This window comes from Microcaecilia unicolor, chromosome 3 (assembly GCF_901765095.1).
Source record: "Microcaecilia unicolor chromosome 3, aMicUni1.1, whole genome shotgun sequence".
NCBI classification, from domain to species: Eukaryota; Metazoa; Chordata; class Amphibia; order Gymnophiona; family Siphonopidae; genus Microcaecilia; species Microcaecilia unicolor.
Window position 1 is genome coordinate 528,526,274 of NC_044033.1, and position 17,683 is coordinate 528,543,956.

General features: G+C 43.0%; 1 protein-coding gene across 1 annotated transcript in view; it reads left to right on the top strand.

The window, feature by feature from the left end:
- The window catches only part of FIG4 (FIG4 phosphoinositide 5-phosphatase), a 416,571-nt gene that overhangs the window by 200,920 nt on the left and 197,968 nt on the right, over positions 1–17,683 (top strand). The window contains 2 exon segments of the mRNA XM_030199197.1: positions 302–440; positions 2,670–2,728. Of these exon segments, the coding sequence (XP_030055057.1) occupies positions 302–440; positions 2,670–2,728 (198 nt within the window).

A 17,683-nucleotide genomic window follows, 5' to 3' on the forward strand; every position in this document is an offset into this window, starting at 1 on the left:
AGCTTAACCCCAAAAAAATATTACCAATAGTGGATTTTATAGAAGTTGGAAAACATGATGAGAATATCTTCTTATAAAGACTGCAGCACTGTAGCTTACATGGAAATGCATGGTTTAAATTATGAACTTTTGAATTGTCTTTCCTTTTGTAATAAACAGCATGAGCGAGTCAGATTGTGCTTTGATTTCTTTACCCTTCCTCCTGTTTAGGTATTTTCCCTTGAATCTGCTTGTGAAATCATTCTCGTCTTTGCCAGTGACGCTGAGCCAATATATTAACCAAAGCATAACTGTTTTCTAGATGCTGACAGACAAGACTCCATTAATCTTTTTTTGGGCATGTTCCAACCAGCTGAGGGTAAACCTCACCTCTGGGAGCTTCCCACCGATTTTTACCTGCATCACAAAAACACGATGAAGCTGTTGCAGAGCAAAAGAAGGTATTTTCTCTTATGCTGTTCTTCTGTAATTTTCAGAAGGTGTAATAATATTTGATAAAAGCATTTACATAGTAACATAGTAGATGACGGCAGAAAAAGACCTGCACGGTCCATCCAGTCTGCCCAACAAGATAAACTCATATGTGCTACTTTTTGTGTATACCCTACTTTGATTTGTACCTTTGCTCTTCAGGGCACAGACCGTATAAGTCTGCCCAGCACCATCTCCGTCTCCCGCCACCGGCTTTGCCACCCAATCTCGTCTAAGCTGCTTAGGATCCATTCCTTCTGAGGAGGATTCCTTTATGTTTATCCCACGCATGTTTGAATTCCGTTACCGTTTTCCTCTCCACCACCTCCCGCGGGAGGGCATTCCAAGTATCTACCACTCTCTCCGTGAAAAAATACTTCCTGACATTTTTCTTGAGTCTGCCCCCCTTCAATCTCATTTCATGTCCTCTCGTTCTACCTCCTTCGCATCTCCGGAAAAGGTTAGTTTGCAGATTAATACCCTTCAAATATTTGAACGTCTGTATCATATCACCCCTGTTTCTCCTTTCCTCCAAGAATCTCATGCAGGGGCTTAGCCAGACCTCGAGGTGGGAGGAGGCCAGAGCCACAAGTTGGGGGGAGGCACATTTTGGTTGCTGCCCCACTGCCGCCACCCCTCCACTGCCGCCATCTTCGGTGTCGGGGGTCCCCAACCCCCACCAGCTGAAGCACCGCCACTGCAAATACCTTGGCTGGCGGGGGTCCACAACCCCGCCAGCTGAAGACTTCATCCAGCACTGGTCTCCGGCGCCGCCACATTGCCTGCCCTGCTGTCTCTTTCCCTCACGTCCTGCATGCTCCTTGTAGTGAAACTGCTCAATTTCAGTGTGCCGGATGTGCGGGGAAGAGAGAGCAGGGCAGGCAATGTGGCGGCGGTACCGCGGACCAGCTGGCGGGGATTGGGGACCCAGCCAGCCAACCAGGGGCCCAGAGCAAATTTGGGGGGGGCCCCAGGCCCCCGTGACCCCACGTAGCTACACCACTGATCTTATGTAGCTACAGTTCCCTCTGAGCTGTGCGGTATCTTCCACCACAGCCCTACCAGTGGGGGGCAATGTTTTACTATCACATTTTCAGTAGTGAGGGACAGGCAAGCTCTTCTGGACTCCAGAGAACTTGCCTGTCCTAGTGATTGAAAACACAATATTGAAGCACTACCCCCCACTGGCAACAGTTGGAGGACTCCGGCACAGCTTAGGACAGTGCATGAGCTGCTGTTGTGTTTTGAAAGTAATAGCACACATATAAACCTCTGTTTTGTCTGAATTGAGACATTAATTCCTCGTATATTTTACAAAAGCCTCTGCTGAACATGGAGCCTTGTGCAAAATACATATAAGCATGTACAGTGGGGGCAACCTTTCCACAAATTTACCTTCACACAAAAAGAGCAGTTTCCTTGTATGTCTGCCGGCACTTACACATGAAAAACTTTATTAGGACCCTACATCTCACCCTGGTGTCTCGGATTGATCTCTTGAAGTTGTGTTTTCCACTTCCTTCTGTTGTTGAATCTTTGTGGAAACTGCGAACCCCTTTTGTTTCTGTGGCACTTACACATGGCCAGCAGCAATTGTATAACTTCCACATATAGCTGGCATAATTTGGAACATTATGAGGGGCAGTTTCGATAAAACATCCAAGTCCAATTTTGGACATTTTGTTAGAAACGTCCAAAAATTGAATGATGAACATAGCCATTTTCAAAGCTGAAAAACGTCTAATCTTTTTGGTTTGAAAATCACCTTTTTCTAAACGTTTTATGCTCAGTAGGTATGATTAATATTTTGTAGCTAATTAGGGCACAAAGAAAATCAGCAGAAAAGCTGGATTTGAATTTGATGTCTTGTCATTAGTTTAATTCTGCTGCTCTGGACAAGAGTGATCCTGCAGATTTGTGGATAGGAAAAGCAGTAGCCTGTAGTACCTTCTGATTTCTTAGTGAGAGTTTCAGTGGCAAGACACTTCCACTCAGTTAGTAAGGCATCTGTCTGAAAATATGCTCTCTTCACAATATTTCACGTATTTGTGTCATCACAAAATGTTGTTAATATTGTAACATCTACCTGATGTTTAGCCATGACGTCCAGAAACTCAGCTCTGGAATTGATGTGGCAGAAAGAAAGGCAAACTACTACTGTATTCTAGTTCACCTATTCTGATTTGGTTTTTCCATAGCTATACGTTTTGGTGGACGCCACAGGTGCTCAAGCATTTGCCGTTACCCTATGATGAAGGTAAGTTCATGATGTGGTTTTTTGGAAATTTTTGTTTGAGTAAAAGGGAGGGTGCAGGATTGAAAAATTTGGGGCTGTTTTCCAGGGAATTTTTCTGTATTGTGCTTGAATTTTCATCCCATACAGATCTCTTCATGCTTTTGAAGAAGACTACTACTATTACTTATCATTTCTATAGCGCTACTAGACGTACGCAGCGCTGTACACTTGAACATGAAGAGACAGTCCCTGCTCCACAGAGCTTACAATCTAATTAGGACAGACAGGACAAATAAGGGATAAGGACAAAGGGTAGCAAGATTCCGGAATCCCAATGAGTAGCAAGATTCTGGAATCCCAAAGAGTAGCAAGATTCCGGAATCCCAAAGAGTAGCAAGCTTCTGTGTAGAGTCCCAAAGAGTAGCAAGATTCCGGAACCTAAATAATAGCAAGATTCCGGAATCCCAAAGACTACTACTACTACTTATCATTTCTATAGCGCTACTAGACATACGCAGCGCTGTACACTTGAACATGAAGAGACAGTCCCTGCTCGACAGAGCATACAATCTAATTAGGACAGACAAACAGGACAAACAAGGAATAAGGACAAAGAGTAGCAAGATTCTGGAATCCCAAAGAGTAGCAAGATTCCGGAACCCAAATAATAGCAGGATTCCGGAATCCCAAAGACTACTACTACTACTTATCATTTCTGTAGCGCTACTAGACATACGCAGCGCTGTACACTTGAGCATGAAGAGACAGTCCCTGCTCAAAAGGGCTCACAGTCTAATCAGGACAGACAAACAGGACAAATAAGAGATAAGGGAAATACTAATGATAAAGTTGAATGATAAGGGAATGATAAAACTGACATGGGTACTGTACAAGTAGCAGGCACCCAATGTGGCCTATAGGGTCCAGACATATTCTCCTTTTGTGCTAGTTCTTATGTTAGTCAACAAAATTATCATGATTTTCCAATATGTTTATATTTATTACAGGGGCGTAGCCAGACCTCAAGGTGGGAAGGGGCCAGAGCCTAAAGTGAGGGGGCACATTTTGGGCCACCTCCCTGCCTTCCCCCCACCACCACCCTGCCACTCCCCACCCACTACCACCGCTGCACATACCTTGGCTGGCGTGAGTCTCTAACCCCCAAGACCTGAATCATTTGTCCAGCGCTGGTCTCCGGCGCCGCCACATTGCCTGCCCTGCTCTCTGTTCCCTCATGTCCGGCATGTTTGTTTTGATGAAATTGAGCATGTGCTGAACAAACGCTTCAGCTGGCGGGGGTTGAGGACCCCCGCCAGCCAAACCCAGGGGCACAGAGCCAATTTGGGGGGGGGGGGGCCAGGCTCCCGTGGTCCCCTGTAGTTACACCACTGGTTTATTAAGGCATTTGATATATTGCTGCTACTGCAGAAGATCGTAGTGGTTTACAATAAAAACAAATGAAAAAAAGTAAAAACAGATGAGCCTGCCATGAGTGGGAAAGCGCGGGGTACAAAAGTAACAAAATAAAAAAATAAATAAAAAACTCCATAAATCAAAAGGAAAGCACAACCATACATGAGCAAACATCTAGATTAACTGCTATACCTATACGTGTACCTTTGAACTTTTGGCTTTTCCTAACCCTGAGATTTAGACTGGAGGAGGGAATTCTTTTTTTTTTTTTTTTAATCTTTTTTTTAACCATTTATTTTATTATTTTCAGTATAACATCAGCTTTGTTTCAACATTACTAATACACCAGAAGTACTAGCCAAGTCATCATAAACAAGTCCAATAAACCAAAATATTTATCTTTTCCATCCGCTCCTCCCCTCTCCCCCCACCCCCCCCCACCCCACTTCCCTTCTCAGTAAAGTGTCAGCTTAAGCTTCCCCAACCTTTCTATACTCATTAGTGTCCAGAGATATGCTGCGAGGATAACCAGTGTTCATATAACTTCCAAATTTGAGGAGGGAATTCTTTTTACACTGGTAAATATGCGCTGTGGTGCAAGAAATCACAATTTGGGCTCCCGTGCATTTGCAGAAACTATAGTGTTGCATATTGTCATTCATTTATCTGTAGATAATCAACTTTGGCTAATTGTTATGGAGTTTCAACCCCCCCCCCCCCCCCCAAAAAAAAACCAACAAACGAAAACAACTATCTGAGAACAATTAATCCAAAGAGACGCCACCGATATACATACCACATAGGTGTTTGACTGCAATCCAGCCGCTGTAGGAAAATATACTGCTTTACAATATTCCTAGACCCCTGATGCAGGCCGGTAGGGCCGAAACACGACTTGTGTTGGGTCGCTTTTTTGTTTACTGTTTTTTTAATAAAGAGCTGTTTTAAGGACACCATCTAAGAGAGGTTGTTTTTCTTCACTTGTTCGCTTGGCATTGATCTTCAGTGGAGAAGTTACCTTCTGTTGGAGTTGACTTATGTTCATATTGAAATTCCGTGTGTAAAGGGGAAAAGGATAGTGATAGGAGTGTACTACCGTCCACCTGGCCAGGATGAACAGACGGATGTAGAAATGTTATCGGAAATTAGGGAGTCTAACAAACTGGGCAACACAATAATGGGTGATTTCAATTACCCCGATTTTGACTGGGTTTATGTAACATCAGGGCAAGCTAGGGAGATAAAATTCCGTGATGGAATCAAGGACTGCTTTATGGAGTAGATGGAAAGGAGCCAACAAGAGAAGGAAAAATTCTAGACCTAGTCCTTAGTGGAGCGCATGATCTGGTGCAGGAGGTAATGGTGCTGGGGCCACTTGATAACAGTGATCATAATATGATCAGATTTGATATTGGCTTTGGAGTAAATACACACAGGAAATCTAACATGTAAGCATTTAACTTTCAAAAAGGAGGCTATGATAAAATGAGAAGAACAGTGAAAAAAAAATTAGAGCAGCAGCTGTGAAGGTCAAAAATGTACATCAGGTGTGGATGCTGTTGAAAAATACCGTCCTGGAAGCCCAGACCAAATATATTCCATGTATTAAAAAAGGAGGAAGGAAGACCACATGACAGCAGGCATGGTTAAAAAATGAGGTGAAGAAAGCTATTAGAGTTAAAAGAAAAGCGTTCAGAAAATGGAAGAAGGATCCGACTGAAAATAATCAGAACCAGCATATGGAATGTCAAGTCAAATGCAAAGCGCTAATAACGAAGGCAAAGAGGGTCTGAAAAAAAGATTGCGTAGGAGGCAAAAATACAGAGTAAAAAGCAAAAGAATTGGTTGGACTGGTAGCTGACTGAGGGGTAAAAGGGGCACTCAGGGAAGACAAAGCCATGGCAGAGAGATTAAATGAATTATTTGCTTCAGTCCTCACCGATGAAGATTTGGGAGAGATACTGACAAACTGAAAGAAATCTCTATAAACCTGGCGCAATTTGACAAATTGAAGAGTAGCAAATCGCCTGGACCGGATGGTATTCATCCCAGAGTACGGATTGAAAAATGAACTTGCAGAACTATTATTAGTAATATGTAATTTATCTTTAAAATCAAGCCTGGTACCGGAAGATTGGAGGGTGGCCAATGTAAATCCGATTTTTTAAAAAGGTTCCAGAAGTGATCCAGGAAATTATAGACTAGTGAGCCTGACGTCAGTGCCGGGCAAAATGGTAGAAAATATTATAAAGAACAAAAATACAGAGCATATTCAAAAGCATGGATTAATGAGACAAAGCCAACATGGATTTAGTGAAGGAAAATCTTGCCTCACCAAACTATTACATTTCTTTGAAGGGGTGAACAAACACACGGATAAAGTTGAGCCGGTCAATATTGTGTAGCTGGATTTTCAAAAGGCATCATGGTATAGGAGGTAGTGTTTTATTGTGAATTAAAAACTGGTTAAAAGAAAACAGAAAGTAGTGTTAAATGGTCAGTATTCTCAATGGAGAAAGGTAGATAGTGTGGTTCCCCAGGGGTCTGTTCTGGGACTGCGCTGCTTTTTAAGATGTTTATAAATAATCTAGAGATGGGAGTAACTAGTGAGGTAATTAAATTTGCTGATGACACAAAGTTATTCAAAGTCATTAAATCACGAGAAGATTGTGGAAAATTACAAGAGGACCTTATGAGACTGGGAGACTGGGCGTCTAAATGGCAGATGACGTTTGATGTGAGCAAGTGCAAAGTGATGAATGTGGGAAAGAGGAACCCGAACTATAGCTGCATAACATAAGGTTCCACATTAGGAGTCACTGACCAGGAAAGGGATCTAGATGTCATCGTTGATGATACGTTGAAGCTTCTGCTCAGTGTTTGGCAGCGGCTAAGAAAGCAAATAGAATGTTAGGTATTATTAGGAAAGGAATGGAAAACAAAAATGAGGATGTTATCATACCTTTGTGTTGCTTCATGGTGCGACCACACCTCGAATATTGTGTTCAATTCTGGTCACTACATCTCAAAAAGGATATAGTGGAATTAGGAAAGGTACAGAGAAGGGTGATGAAAATGATAAAGGAGGTGGAACGACTTCCCTTTGAGGAAAGGGTAAAGCGGCTAGGGCTCTTCAGCTTGGAGAAAAGACGGCTGAGGGAAGATATGATAGAAGTCTATAAAATAATGAGTGGAATGGAACGGGTAGACGTGAATCACTTGTTTGCTCTTTCCAAAAATACTAGGACTAGGGTTCACACAATGAAGCTGCAAAGTAGTAAATTTAAAATGAATCGTAGAAAATGTTTCTTCACTCAACGTGTAATTAAACTCTGGAATTCATTGCCAGAGAATGTAGTAAAAGCAGTTAGCTTAGCGGGGTTTAAAAAAGGTTTGGATAGCTTCCTAAAGGAAAAGTCCATAAGCCATAATTAAAGCGACTTGGGGAAAATCCACTGCTTATTTCTGGGATAAGCATCGTAAAATGTATTGAACTTTTTCGGGATCTTGCCAGGTATTTGTGACTTGGATTGGCCACTGTTGGAAATGGGATGCTGGGCTTGACGTCCCAGTGTGGCAATACTTATGTACTTAAGTAAGAGACACTGTTCCCTCTAAGCTGAGCGGGAGTCCTGCTAATTGAGGGTGCTGTCTCACCATCACCCTACAGCGTATATAATATATGGTACAAACCTGTAAAATAACCAAGTTATTAACAGATTTTAAAGGGTTGAACAGTTAGACATGTTTTCTAGCTTACAAAAAATGGGGCAAACCCTAAACGTTTCTTAATATTGAAGCCATAAAATTATCACAATTCATCATAGTGCAAACTTCTGAAATAGCTGAGTTTTTAACAACTTTCGAAATATCTTATATTTAGACTCTTTAATATGTTCCTTGGCAACATTTTCCACCATTTACTGCTCGGTATAGAACAGTTAAGGAGAATTCAGACATTTTACTCCTCTGCCCTACTGGTTCAGACAATATCGACATTGCACCTTTCCAAGCCTGTTCAGCCTTGTTGACGCATTGGCTACTTACACACTGTCTCATCCTGAATCATGACAAGACGGTGGCCTGCTGGCTGTCTGGATGCCATGACCCCCGCAGTCTGATTTATCTTTACTGAATACTACTATTTCTCCTGTGTAGCCTTTCCATTAGTTCGGGGTCATCCTTGATTCTTGTCTCTCTTCTGTCTATAAGACAGGGATTTTTTGTGCGTGTCAGTTACGATCAATTATACCTTCTTTTTTTTTTTGTATCACAATTCATTTCATTCTTTCTCTTTTACAATCAGGCTTGACTATTGTAACATCATTTATTTGCGTTTCACCAAATCAGCCCTGAAACATCTCCAAACCCTTCAGAATACAGCCATTCAGCTCCTATGTCTCTCAGGCTCTAAAGCAACATCATTGGCTCCCTGTTGAATATTGTGTCAAATTTAAACTTCTGTTTCTGGCCTTCAGTGCTCTTCATATGGGTACCCTGTCCTATCTCTCTTCCCTTACTATTCCATATTCCTCTCCTCGTGCTCTCCGTTCAGTAAATGATAGTAGAAAATGTGCCTTTTATTTCGCAGCTCCTCAACTCTGGAATTCATTGCTGCCGCAGATTCGAGCTGAACTCTCTCTCAAACATTTCAAAATAGTGCTGAAAACATTGCTGTTCAAGCAAGCTTTTGAAGCCTGGGTTGCATTTGTTTGGATTGAGTGTCTCGTTCCTATTTTACTGTTGTAGTTCCTTTCTATTTTTATGTATTAGCTTGTAAACCGCTGTGCCTTGCGTGCCAGTTAACAACAGTATATTAAGTAATGCTTAAATAAATGAATAAATAAGGGGAGCAAACTATTGTTGGATATGCCTGGGATAGACTTCCTGAGCCGGTACGTCAAGCTTCATCTCTGGCCGTCTTCAAATCTAAGCTAAAAGCCCACCTTTTTTATGCTGCTTTTAACTCCTAACCCTTATTCACTTGTTCAGAACCCTTATGTTATCATCCTTACTTTAATATTCCCTTATCTCTTGTTTGTCCTGTTTGTCTGGCCTAATTAGATTGTAAGCTCTGTCGAGCAGGGACTGTTTCTTCATGTTCAAGTGTACAGCGCTGTGTATGTCTAGTAGTGCTACAGAAATGATAAGTAGTAGTAGTAGTATGATGAGGAAAAATTATGAAGGCAGACTTCCTAGTATTAAGTTGCAATCCAGCTTATAATTGAAAAAGAAAAACGCCTATATTGCAACCCAAATCGGGAGATAGACGTTTATCTCAGAAAAACAAATAAAGCGGTATAATCGAAAGCCGAATTTGGACGTTTTCAACTGCACTCCATCGCGGATGCGGACAAAGTTGATGGGGGCGTGTCAAAGGCGTGGTGAAGGCGGAACTGGGGCGTGGTTATCGGCTGATCAGAGATGGGTGCCTTTCGCCGATAATGGAAAAAAAATATGCGTTTTTAGCGAGAATTTAGGGCACTTTTCCTGGACCCTGTTTTTCCACGAATAAGGCCCCAAAAAATGCCCTAAATGACCAGATGACCACTGGAGGGAATCGGGGATGACCTCCCCTTACTCCCCCAGTGGTCACAAACCCCCTCCCACCACAAAATATGCCGTTTCACAACTTTTTATTTTCACCCTCAAATGTCATACCCATCTCCCTGGCAGCAGTATGCAGGTCACTGGAGCAGTTATTAGGGGGTGCAGTGGACTTCAGGCAGGTGGACCCAGGCCCATCCCCCCCCACCTGTTACACTTGTGCTGGTAAATGGGAGCCCTCCGAACCGCCCCCCAAATCCACTGTACCCACATGTAGGTGCCCCCCTTCACCCCTTAGGGCTATAGTAATGGTGTAGACTTGTGGGCGGTGGGTTTTGAGGGGGATTTGGGGGGCTCAACACCCAAGGGAAGGGTGCTATGCACCTGGGAGCTCTTTTACCTTTTTTTTTTGTTTTTGTAAAAGTGCCCCCTAGGGTGCCCGGTTGATGTCCTGGCATGTGAGGGGGGACAGTGCACTACGAATCCTGGCCCCTCCCACGAACAAATGCCTTGGATTTATTCATTTTTGAGCTGGGCGCTTTCATTTTCCATTATCACTGAAAAACAAAAACGCCCAGCTCACAAATTGTTGAATAAAACATGGACGTCTATTTTTTCCAAAAATACGGTTCGGTCCGCCCCTTCACGGACCCGTTCTCGGAGATAAACGCCCATGGAGATAGACGTTTTTGTTCAGTTATGCCCCTCAATGTATTCTAAGTAAGCCAGTCTACAACTGCATCAAGCTTGGCAGAGAGCAAGGCAGAAATGGAGGGGGAGGGAGACTCAAGAGCAAAAACAAGTTGGATATCGTCTGCGTATATAAGGAAGGTGAAACCAAGAAACTGATGGAGAAGTGTGAGGGAGCAAGAAAAATTTTACATTATTCGTCTGATAATTGATCCCTGAGGAACCCCCAATAATGGTTGCCTCAATGACGTAGAGGTTGTACACAACAAAAGTATGAGTGAAACTAGAGAACAGTAATGTTCTGGATACAGATCTTGTTTTCAAGGGGCAAGGTGGAAAAGTCTAAGGGGAATTCAACACAGTTGTGAAAGAACTTATCACGGTTGAGAGAACTGAGATTCCTGTGAAAGTGAGAGTAGGTTGAAACCAGGATATGTGGCAGGAGAGGAAAGGAGATGTGACCTGGATTGGCCACTGTTGGAAACAGGATGCTGGGCTTGAGGGACCTTCGGTCTGGCCCAGTATGGCAATACTTATGTACTTACTAGGAAAAAAGGCCCATTTCTGACACAAATGAAACGGGCGCTAGCAAGGTTTTCCTCGGAGTGTGTGTGTTTTACAGAGTGTGTGTGAGAGTGAGTGTGTGACAGAGAGAGAGTGAATGTGTGAGTGTGTGTGACGAGAGAGTGAGACTGTGTGCGAGAGTGTGTGTGTGTGTGTGTGAGAATGAGAGTGTGTGCCAGGGGCCCCCTCCCTCCCAGTTTCAGGGTCCGCCTGCCCCCCCTCCAAGTTCCAGGGTTGTTGCCCCCCCTCCCCCTCCCTCCCAGTTTCAGGGTCACCCTCCCCCTCCCTCCCTCCCAGTTTCAGGGTCCGCCTGGCCCCCCTCCAAGTTCCAGGGCCATTGTCCCCCCTCCCACCCACCCACCCAGTTCCAGGGTCGTTGCCTCCCCTCTCTCCCTCCCAGTTCCAGGGTAGTTGCCCCCCTCTTCCCCCCCCCCCCCCCCTCCAGCCACCCTGCGATGTTTAAGTGAAAAATTAGGGAGCTGTGTAGTGTAACAAAACACACCTGCAACGTTGGCTGACTCCGTGGCTTCATTGAAGTGAAGGGTTGGTAAGCTTCGTCAGATTCGTCAGTCTGTCACCATCTCTCTCGGCCCCGCCCTCACGCTTCTGATAGGTCCGTCGCCCTCGACATCAAAACGTGATGATGTTGCGGACATCAAAACGTGATGACGTCAAGGGCGGCGGACCTATCAGAGGCATGAGGGCGGGGCCGAGAGAGATGGTGACAGACTCACGAATCTGACGAACCGTACAAACCCTTCACTTCAGTGAAGCCACGGAGTCAGCTTAGGAACGTTGGAGGTGCTTTTTATTATAGTAGAGATGAATAATCAGACTATGGAATAACTGTTGTGTTTTCATGTTTAAGGTTAGCATTAAACAGGTAATTACCTGATTCAGTGTGTGGCTTATATTCCATAGTTAACTTCTCGGTTCTATGCAGATTACACTTATTGAGAGGCTGGATAGTCACCAGGAACAAACAGTGTTAAAAGCTAAGTACAATTACTCAGAATCTAACAGAACTACAATTCTAAAATCAGTATAAAATCATCACACTTTAGGCTTTTATTCTCTAGCATTCAGGACGTATTTCTTGAATAGATGCGTTTTAAGGTTGCTTCTGAATTGCATATAATCAGCTACAGTTAACCAAATTCCTAAAAGCTCCTTATCTAGTCTTGTTGCTTGAAATGAAAGAAGATTATCAACAATTTTAGCTCTCTTCTTGTTTTTCAAAGAGGGATAGGCAAAAAATTTAAATTCCTAGTCAATTTGGTAGATTTTTGAAAAGAAGAATGGCTATGTAGGTATACAGTGGTGGAAATAAGTATTTGATCCCTTGCTGATTTTGTAAGTTTGCCCACTGACAAAGACATGAGCAGCCCATAATTGAAGGGTAGGTTATTGGTAACAGTGAGAGATAGCACATCACAAATTAAATCCGGAAAATCACATTGTGGAAAGTATATGAATTTATTTGCATTCTGCAGAGGGAAATAAGTATTTAATCCCTCTGGCAAACAAGACCTAATACTTGGTGGCAAAACCCTTGTTGGCAAGCACAGCGGTCAGACGTCTTCTGTAGTTGATGATGAGGTTTGCACACATGTCAGGAGGAATTTTGGTCCACTCCTCTTTGCAGATCATCTCTAAATCATTAAGAGTTCTGGGCTGTCGCTTGGCAACTCGCATCTTCAGCTCCCTCCATAAGTTTTCAATGGGATTAAGGTCTGGTGACTGGCTAGGCCACTCCATGACCCTAATGTGCTTCTTCCTGAGCCACTCCTTTGTTGCCTTGGCTGTATGTTTTGGGTCATTGTCGTGCTGGAAGACCCAGCCACGACCCATTTTTAAGGCCCTGGCGGAGGGAAGGAGGTTGTCACTCAGAATTGTACGGTACATGGCCCCATCCATTCTCCCATTGATGCGGTGAAGTAGTCCTGTGCCCTTAGCAGAGAAACACCCCCAAAACATAACATTTCCACCTCCATGCTTGACAGTGGGGACGGTGTTCTTTGGGTCATAGGCAGCATTTCTCTTCCTCCAAACACGGCGAGTTGAGTTCATGCCAAAGAGCTCAATTTTTGTCTCATCTGACCACAGCACCTTCTCCCAATCACTCTCGGCATCATCCAGGTGTTCACTGGCAAACTTCAGACGGGCCGTCACATGTGCCTTCCGGAGCAGGGGTACCTTGCGGGCACTGCAGGATTGCAATCCGTTATGTCGTAATGTGTTACCAATGGTTTTCGTGGTGACAGTGGTCCCAGCTGCCTTGAGATCATTGACAAGTTCCCCCCTTGTAGTTGTAGGCTGATTTCTAACCTTCCTCATGATCAAGGATACCCCACGAGGTGAGATTTTGCGTGGAGCCCCAGATCTTTGTCGATTGACAGTCATTTTGTACTTCTTCCATTTTCTTACTATGGCACCAACAGTTGTCTCCTTCTCGCCCAGCGTCTTACTGATGGTTTTGTAGCCCATTCCAGCCTTGTGCAGGTGTATGATCTTGTCCCTGACATCCTTAGACAGCTCCTTGCTCTTGGCCATTTTGTAGAGGTTAGAGTCTGACTGATTCACTGAGTCTGTGGACAGGTGTCTTTCATACAGGTGACCATTGCCGACAGCTGTCTGTCATGCAGGTAACGAGTTGATTTGGAGCATCTACCTGGTCTGTAGGGGCCAGATCTCTTACTGGTTGGTGGGGGATCAAATACTTATTTCCCTCTGCAGAATGCAAATAAATTCATAAACTTTCCACAATGTGATTTTCCGGATTTAATTTGTGATGTGCTATCTCTCACTGTTACCAATAACCTACCCTTCAATTATGGGCTGCTCATGTCTTTGTCAGTGGGCAAACTTACAAAATCAGCAAGGGATCAAATACTTATTTCCCCCACTGTAGAGGTACAATACCAAAAATTGTCTTAAGAACATAAGCATTGCCATACCCGAGTTTGATTTGTCGTTGCCTTTCTCAGGGCACAGACTGTAGAAGTCTGCCCAGAGTGGTTGAACAATTAGTTATAAATTGTTTTGTTTCTGACTGCTTTGAGACCGACTGATCTGTACATGTGCTGTCTAGAATTTTGGAAGATGGAAATGAGAAAATACAAATTAAGTTTTGGATGTATTCTGTAGAAGTTGTTGTTTACTTTTGCAATGCCTGTTCTGGTGTGTGCACATGGTAATGTTTGAATAACTGCTTATACTTACAGCTATGATTTCTGAACACGAGGCATCATTAAAGGACAGATTTTTAAATATGCTAATCTTGTAACATGATATGAGTTTAATTGTCAGAATTAAATATGTAGCAGAATTATGATTGTGCTAGGTCAGATACAAATATATGCCAATATAAAAATACAGCTTTAAGGACGTATTGAAACTGCAGCAGATCAACTGTTGTAACAATCTCATCTTTGTTAAATGTTGCAGACATATCCCGCTACTTGCTCCCATGATGTTACTGAATTCTATCATTCTGTCTCACTGTATTTTCAAATGTAAGCCACATTGAACTCAAGTTTGCTTGGGATAATATGGAATATAAATGTCAAAAGAAAAATCCTTTATCCTCCACCTTTTAAGGCACTGCCTATCCAGCTGAATGGTGATGGCACAAGGAAAGCAAGTTTGGTCCAGTCAGGACCAACTCAAATAACCTGTTCCTTAGCTAGGCTCTAGAATTACCATATTGAAAATGCGTCCATACCATGTCTCTGTGGTTACGTTCTACTAATAAGTAACGATTAACAGGCTTTCTTGGAAGGTAACCTTTGGATGCAGACTAGGAACAAAAAGGTATACTTATTTGTTCAGTATCACAATCCTCATGTACAGCCACAAAATAACCTTTTAGGGTGGATAGTGTTCACAATGAGCTCATTTTATTATGAACCAGATAGAAGAGAGAAGAGTTTTCAGTTTTGACACATTATAAGTCATCATAAGAACAAAATATAATAAAGCCAATGGGCTGTATTAGGGGCTGATAGCCCATTCAGTTATGTTTAAACATATGAGATATCTGCATGAAACAAAATATTTATTTTTATTATGACTTATAAAACCACCTGTCCCTGAAACATACTCAAAAACAGAATAATCCATTTGTGTATCTAAATGTAAACTTCTACAAAACAGATGAAGATGTGATTCCTTGTACCCCAATGAAAAGAGAGTTTAATTTTACTTCCATTTTATTTCAATACTAGTAAAAAAGGCCCGTTTCTGACACAAATGAAACGGGCGCTAGCAAGGTTTTCCTCGGAGTTTGTATGTTTGAGAGAGTGTGTGTGAGAGTGACTGTGTGAGAGAGAGAGTGAATGTGCGAGTGTGTGTGTGTGACAGAGGGAGAGTGGGTGCGAGTGTGTCTGTGTGTGAGAGAGAGTGTGTGTGTGAGAATGAGAGTGTGTGCCAGGGGGCCTCCCTCCCTCCCTCCCAGTTCCAGGGTCGTCCCCCTCCCTCCGAATTCCAGGGTCGTCCCACCCTCCCTCCCAGTTCCAGGGTTGTCCCCTCTCCCTCCCTCCCTCCGAGTTCCAGGGTCATCCCTTCCCTCCCTCCGAGTTCCAGGGTCATCCCCTCCCTCTCTCCCTCCCAGTTCCAGGGTCGTCCCCTCCCTCCCTCCCTCCCTCCCACTTCCAGGGTCCTCGTCCCTCCCTCCCTCCCAGTTCCAGGGCCCCCCTCCCTTACAGTTCCAGCCCCCCTTCCCTACGAATTTTAGAAGTCATCTTGACTTACCTTGTCGGGGTTACGGCGGCCAGCAGCAGTGGTAAAAGGTATGCAAGCTCAGCCCTTCTCTCTTGGCTCTGGTCCCGCTCTCATTTCCTATTTCTGCAAGGGCGGGACCAGAGCTGAGAGAGAGAGAAGGGCCGAGCCTGCATGCCTTTTACCGCTGCTGCTGGCCGCCGTAAACCTGACTTGGTAAGTGAAAATGACTTTTAAAATTCGGAGGGAGGGGGCCTGGAACTGGAAGGGAGGAAGGAAGGGATGACGACACCCTCATGCGTGTGATGTCATTTTCCTTTGCCTGGCAACTCTGCAGCGTTCCGTTCCCTCTCACTGTTCCGCCCTCGACGTCATCACGTTTTGGCGCGAGGGCGGGACAGAGAGCGATGGTTACAGACTTACAAACGTTACGACCTTTCACTGCAGTCTGCCACGAAGTCAGCTTCAGAACGTTGGAGGTGCAAATTATTATAGTAGATATTCCATTATCTTTATAACACCAGGCTTCCCAAGACAGATTACAACAACAGTTAAGATAACCCCATCAGGAAACAGGATATCCTCACTGAGATTTGGCCATCTGTATTGTATAGAACAGTTTATTTATTTAGATTTTGCTCACTCGTTTTTCAGTAGTAGCTGAAGGTGAGTTACATTCAGATACTCTGGTGTAGAAAAATAAGCACAAAATACAGAGTTTATAACTGGCTTTTTCTATCAGCTACAATAATTTTTAACTGTTTTACTGATATTCAATTTTTATTTCATTATATTTATATCTACATATGTGAAGCTTTCAAATAAATTAAAAAGCTGTCAGATAAGCAAAAAAAATGTGTGTGTGTGTGTGTATATATATATATATATATATATATATATATATATTCTCAACAGCGGTATACTTTTTACAGATGGACCATGTATAGGCAATCCATTAATTCTAATAATCTTTTGCTATTGTTTTAGGCAATCTCCACCATCTGCCAGCAAATTCTGCCTACTGGCTTCAGGCCATATAAGGGGAGATTCTGTATATGGTGCCTAAAAACTCCTCGCAGAAATAAGTGTATTCTATAAACTTAAGGCGCAGCATACAGAATGCACCAAGTTTTTAGGCGCGTAGATTTAGGTGCAGAGAGGCGTATTCTGTAATTGCACACGTAACTGTTGCAATGCCCACGGAACACCTATGAACACACCCCTTTTCAACTACATGCGTTTATGTTGAACTGTGTGCTTTGCAATTTAGGTGCAATTCTTTATAGAATACGCTTACAAATTTCCACGCATAAATTGTAATTATTGCCAATTAGCACTCATTGCTTGTTAAATATGCAGATTTATCTTGTTCCGCCAGTTGTTAGAGCTTATCTCTGCGCGAATCTAGGCGCCATATATAGAATCCAGGGGATAATGTGCTAGTTAGGCTCGTATCATCTCCTGTTCTCAATCCATCCTCCTTGGTTTGTAGCAAGCTCAGAGAGAGGAATGAATCAAGTCAGAGGCTTGGGGGCAGATTGATAGCTGGAAGTGCCCAGTTTAAATACGGCCCTTGCTTCAACTGGTAGCCAGAGATGGTGCTGTAACAATGGAGTCATCCTTTCATATTTACCTGCCCTACATAACAATCTTGCTGAAATATTTTGAATAATTTATAACCTTGTATGTACCCTATCTGAACAACCAACATATATAACAACAATCTATTTTAAACTGATTAAATTCAAATTATTTTCAAATTTGATGTAAATGTCTTAATCTAAAAAACGCTTTTGTGAACACCACGTTGACGTGAACTTGTAAAGGTAAATTTATCATCTAGTAACACTCCTGGAATTCTCAGCAAGATTTCCAGTAGAAAATCTCTGCCGCTTTGTCAGGGTATAATCGCTCCAAATGAATCTTATCTTATCCTTATTCAGTTTTAAGCATGGCACAGCTCACATGATCTACCAGTACGAGTCTTTGCTCCACTTTTATTGGAGAAATATTACTTTATAAGCATCTGGTGCAACACATAAG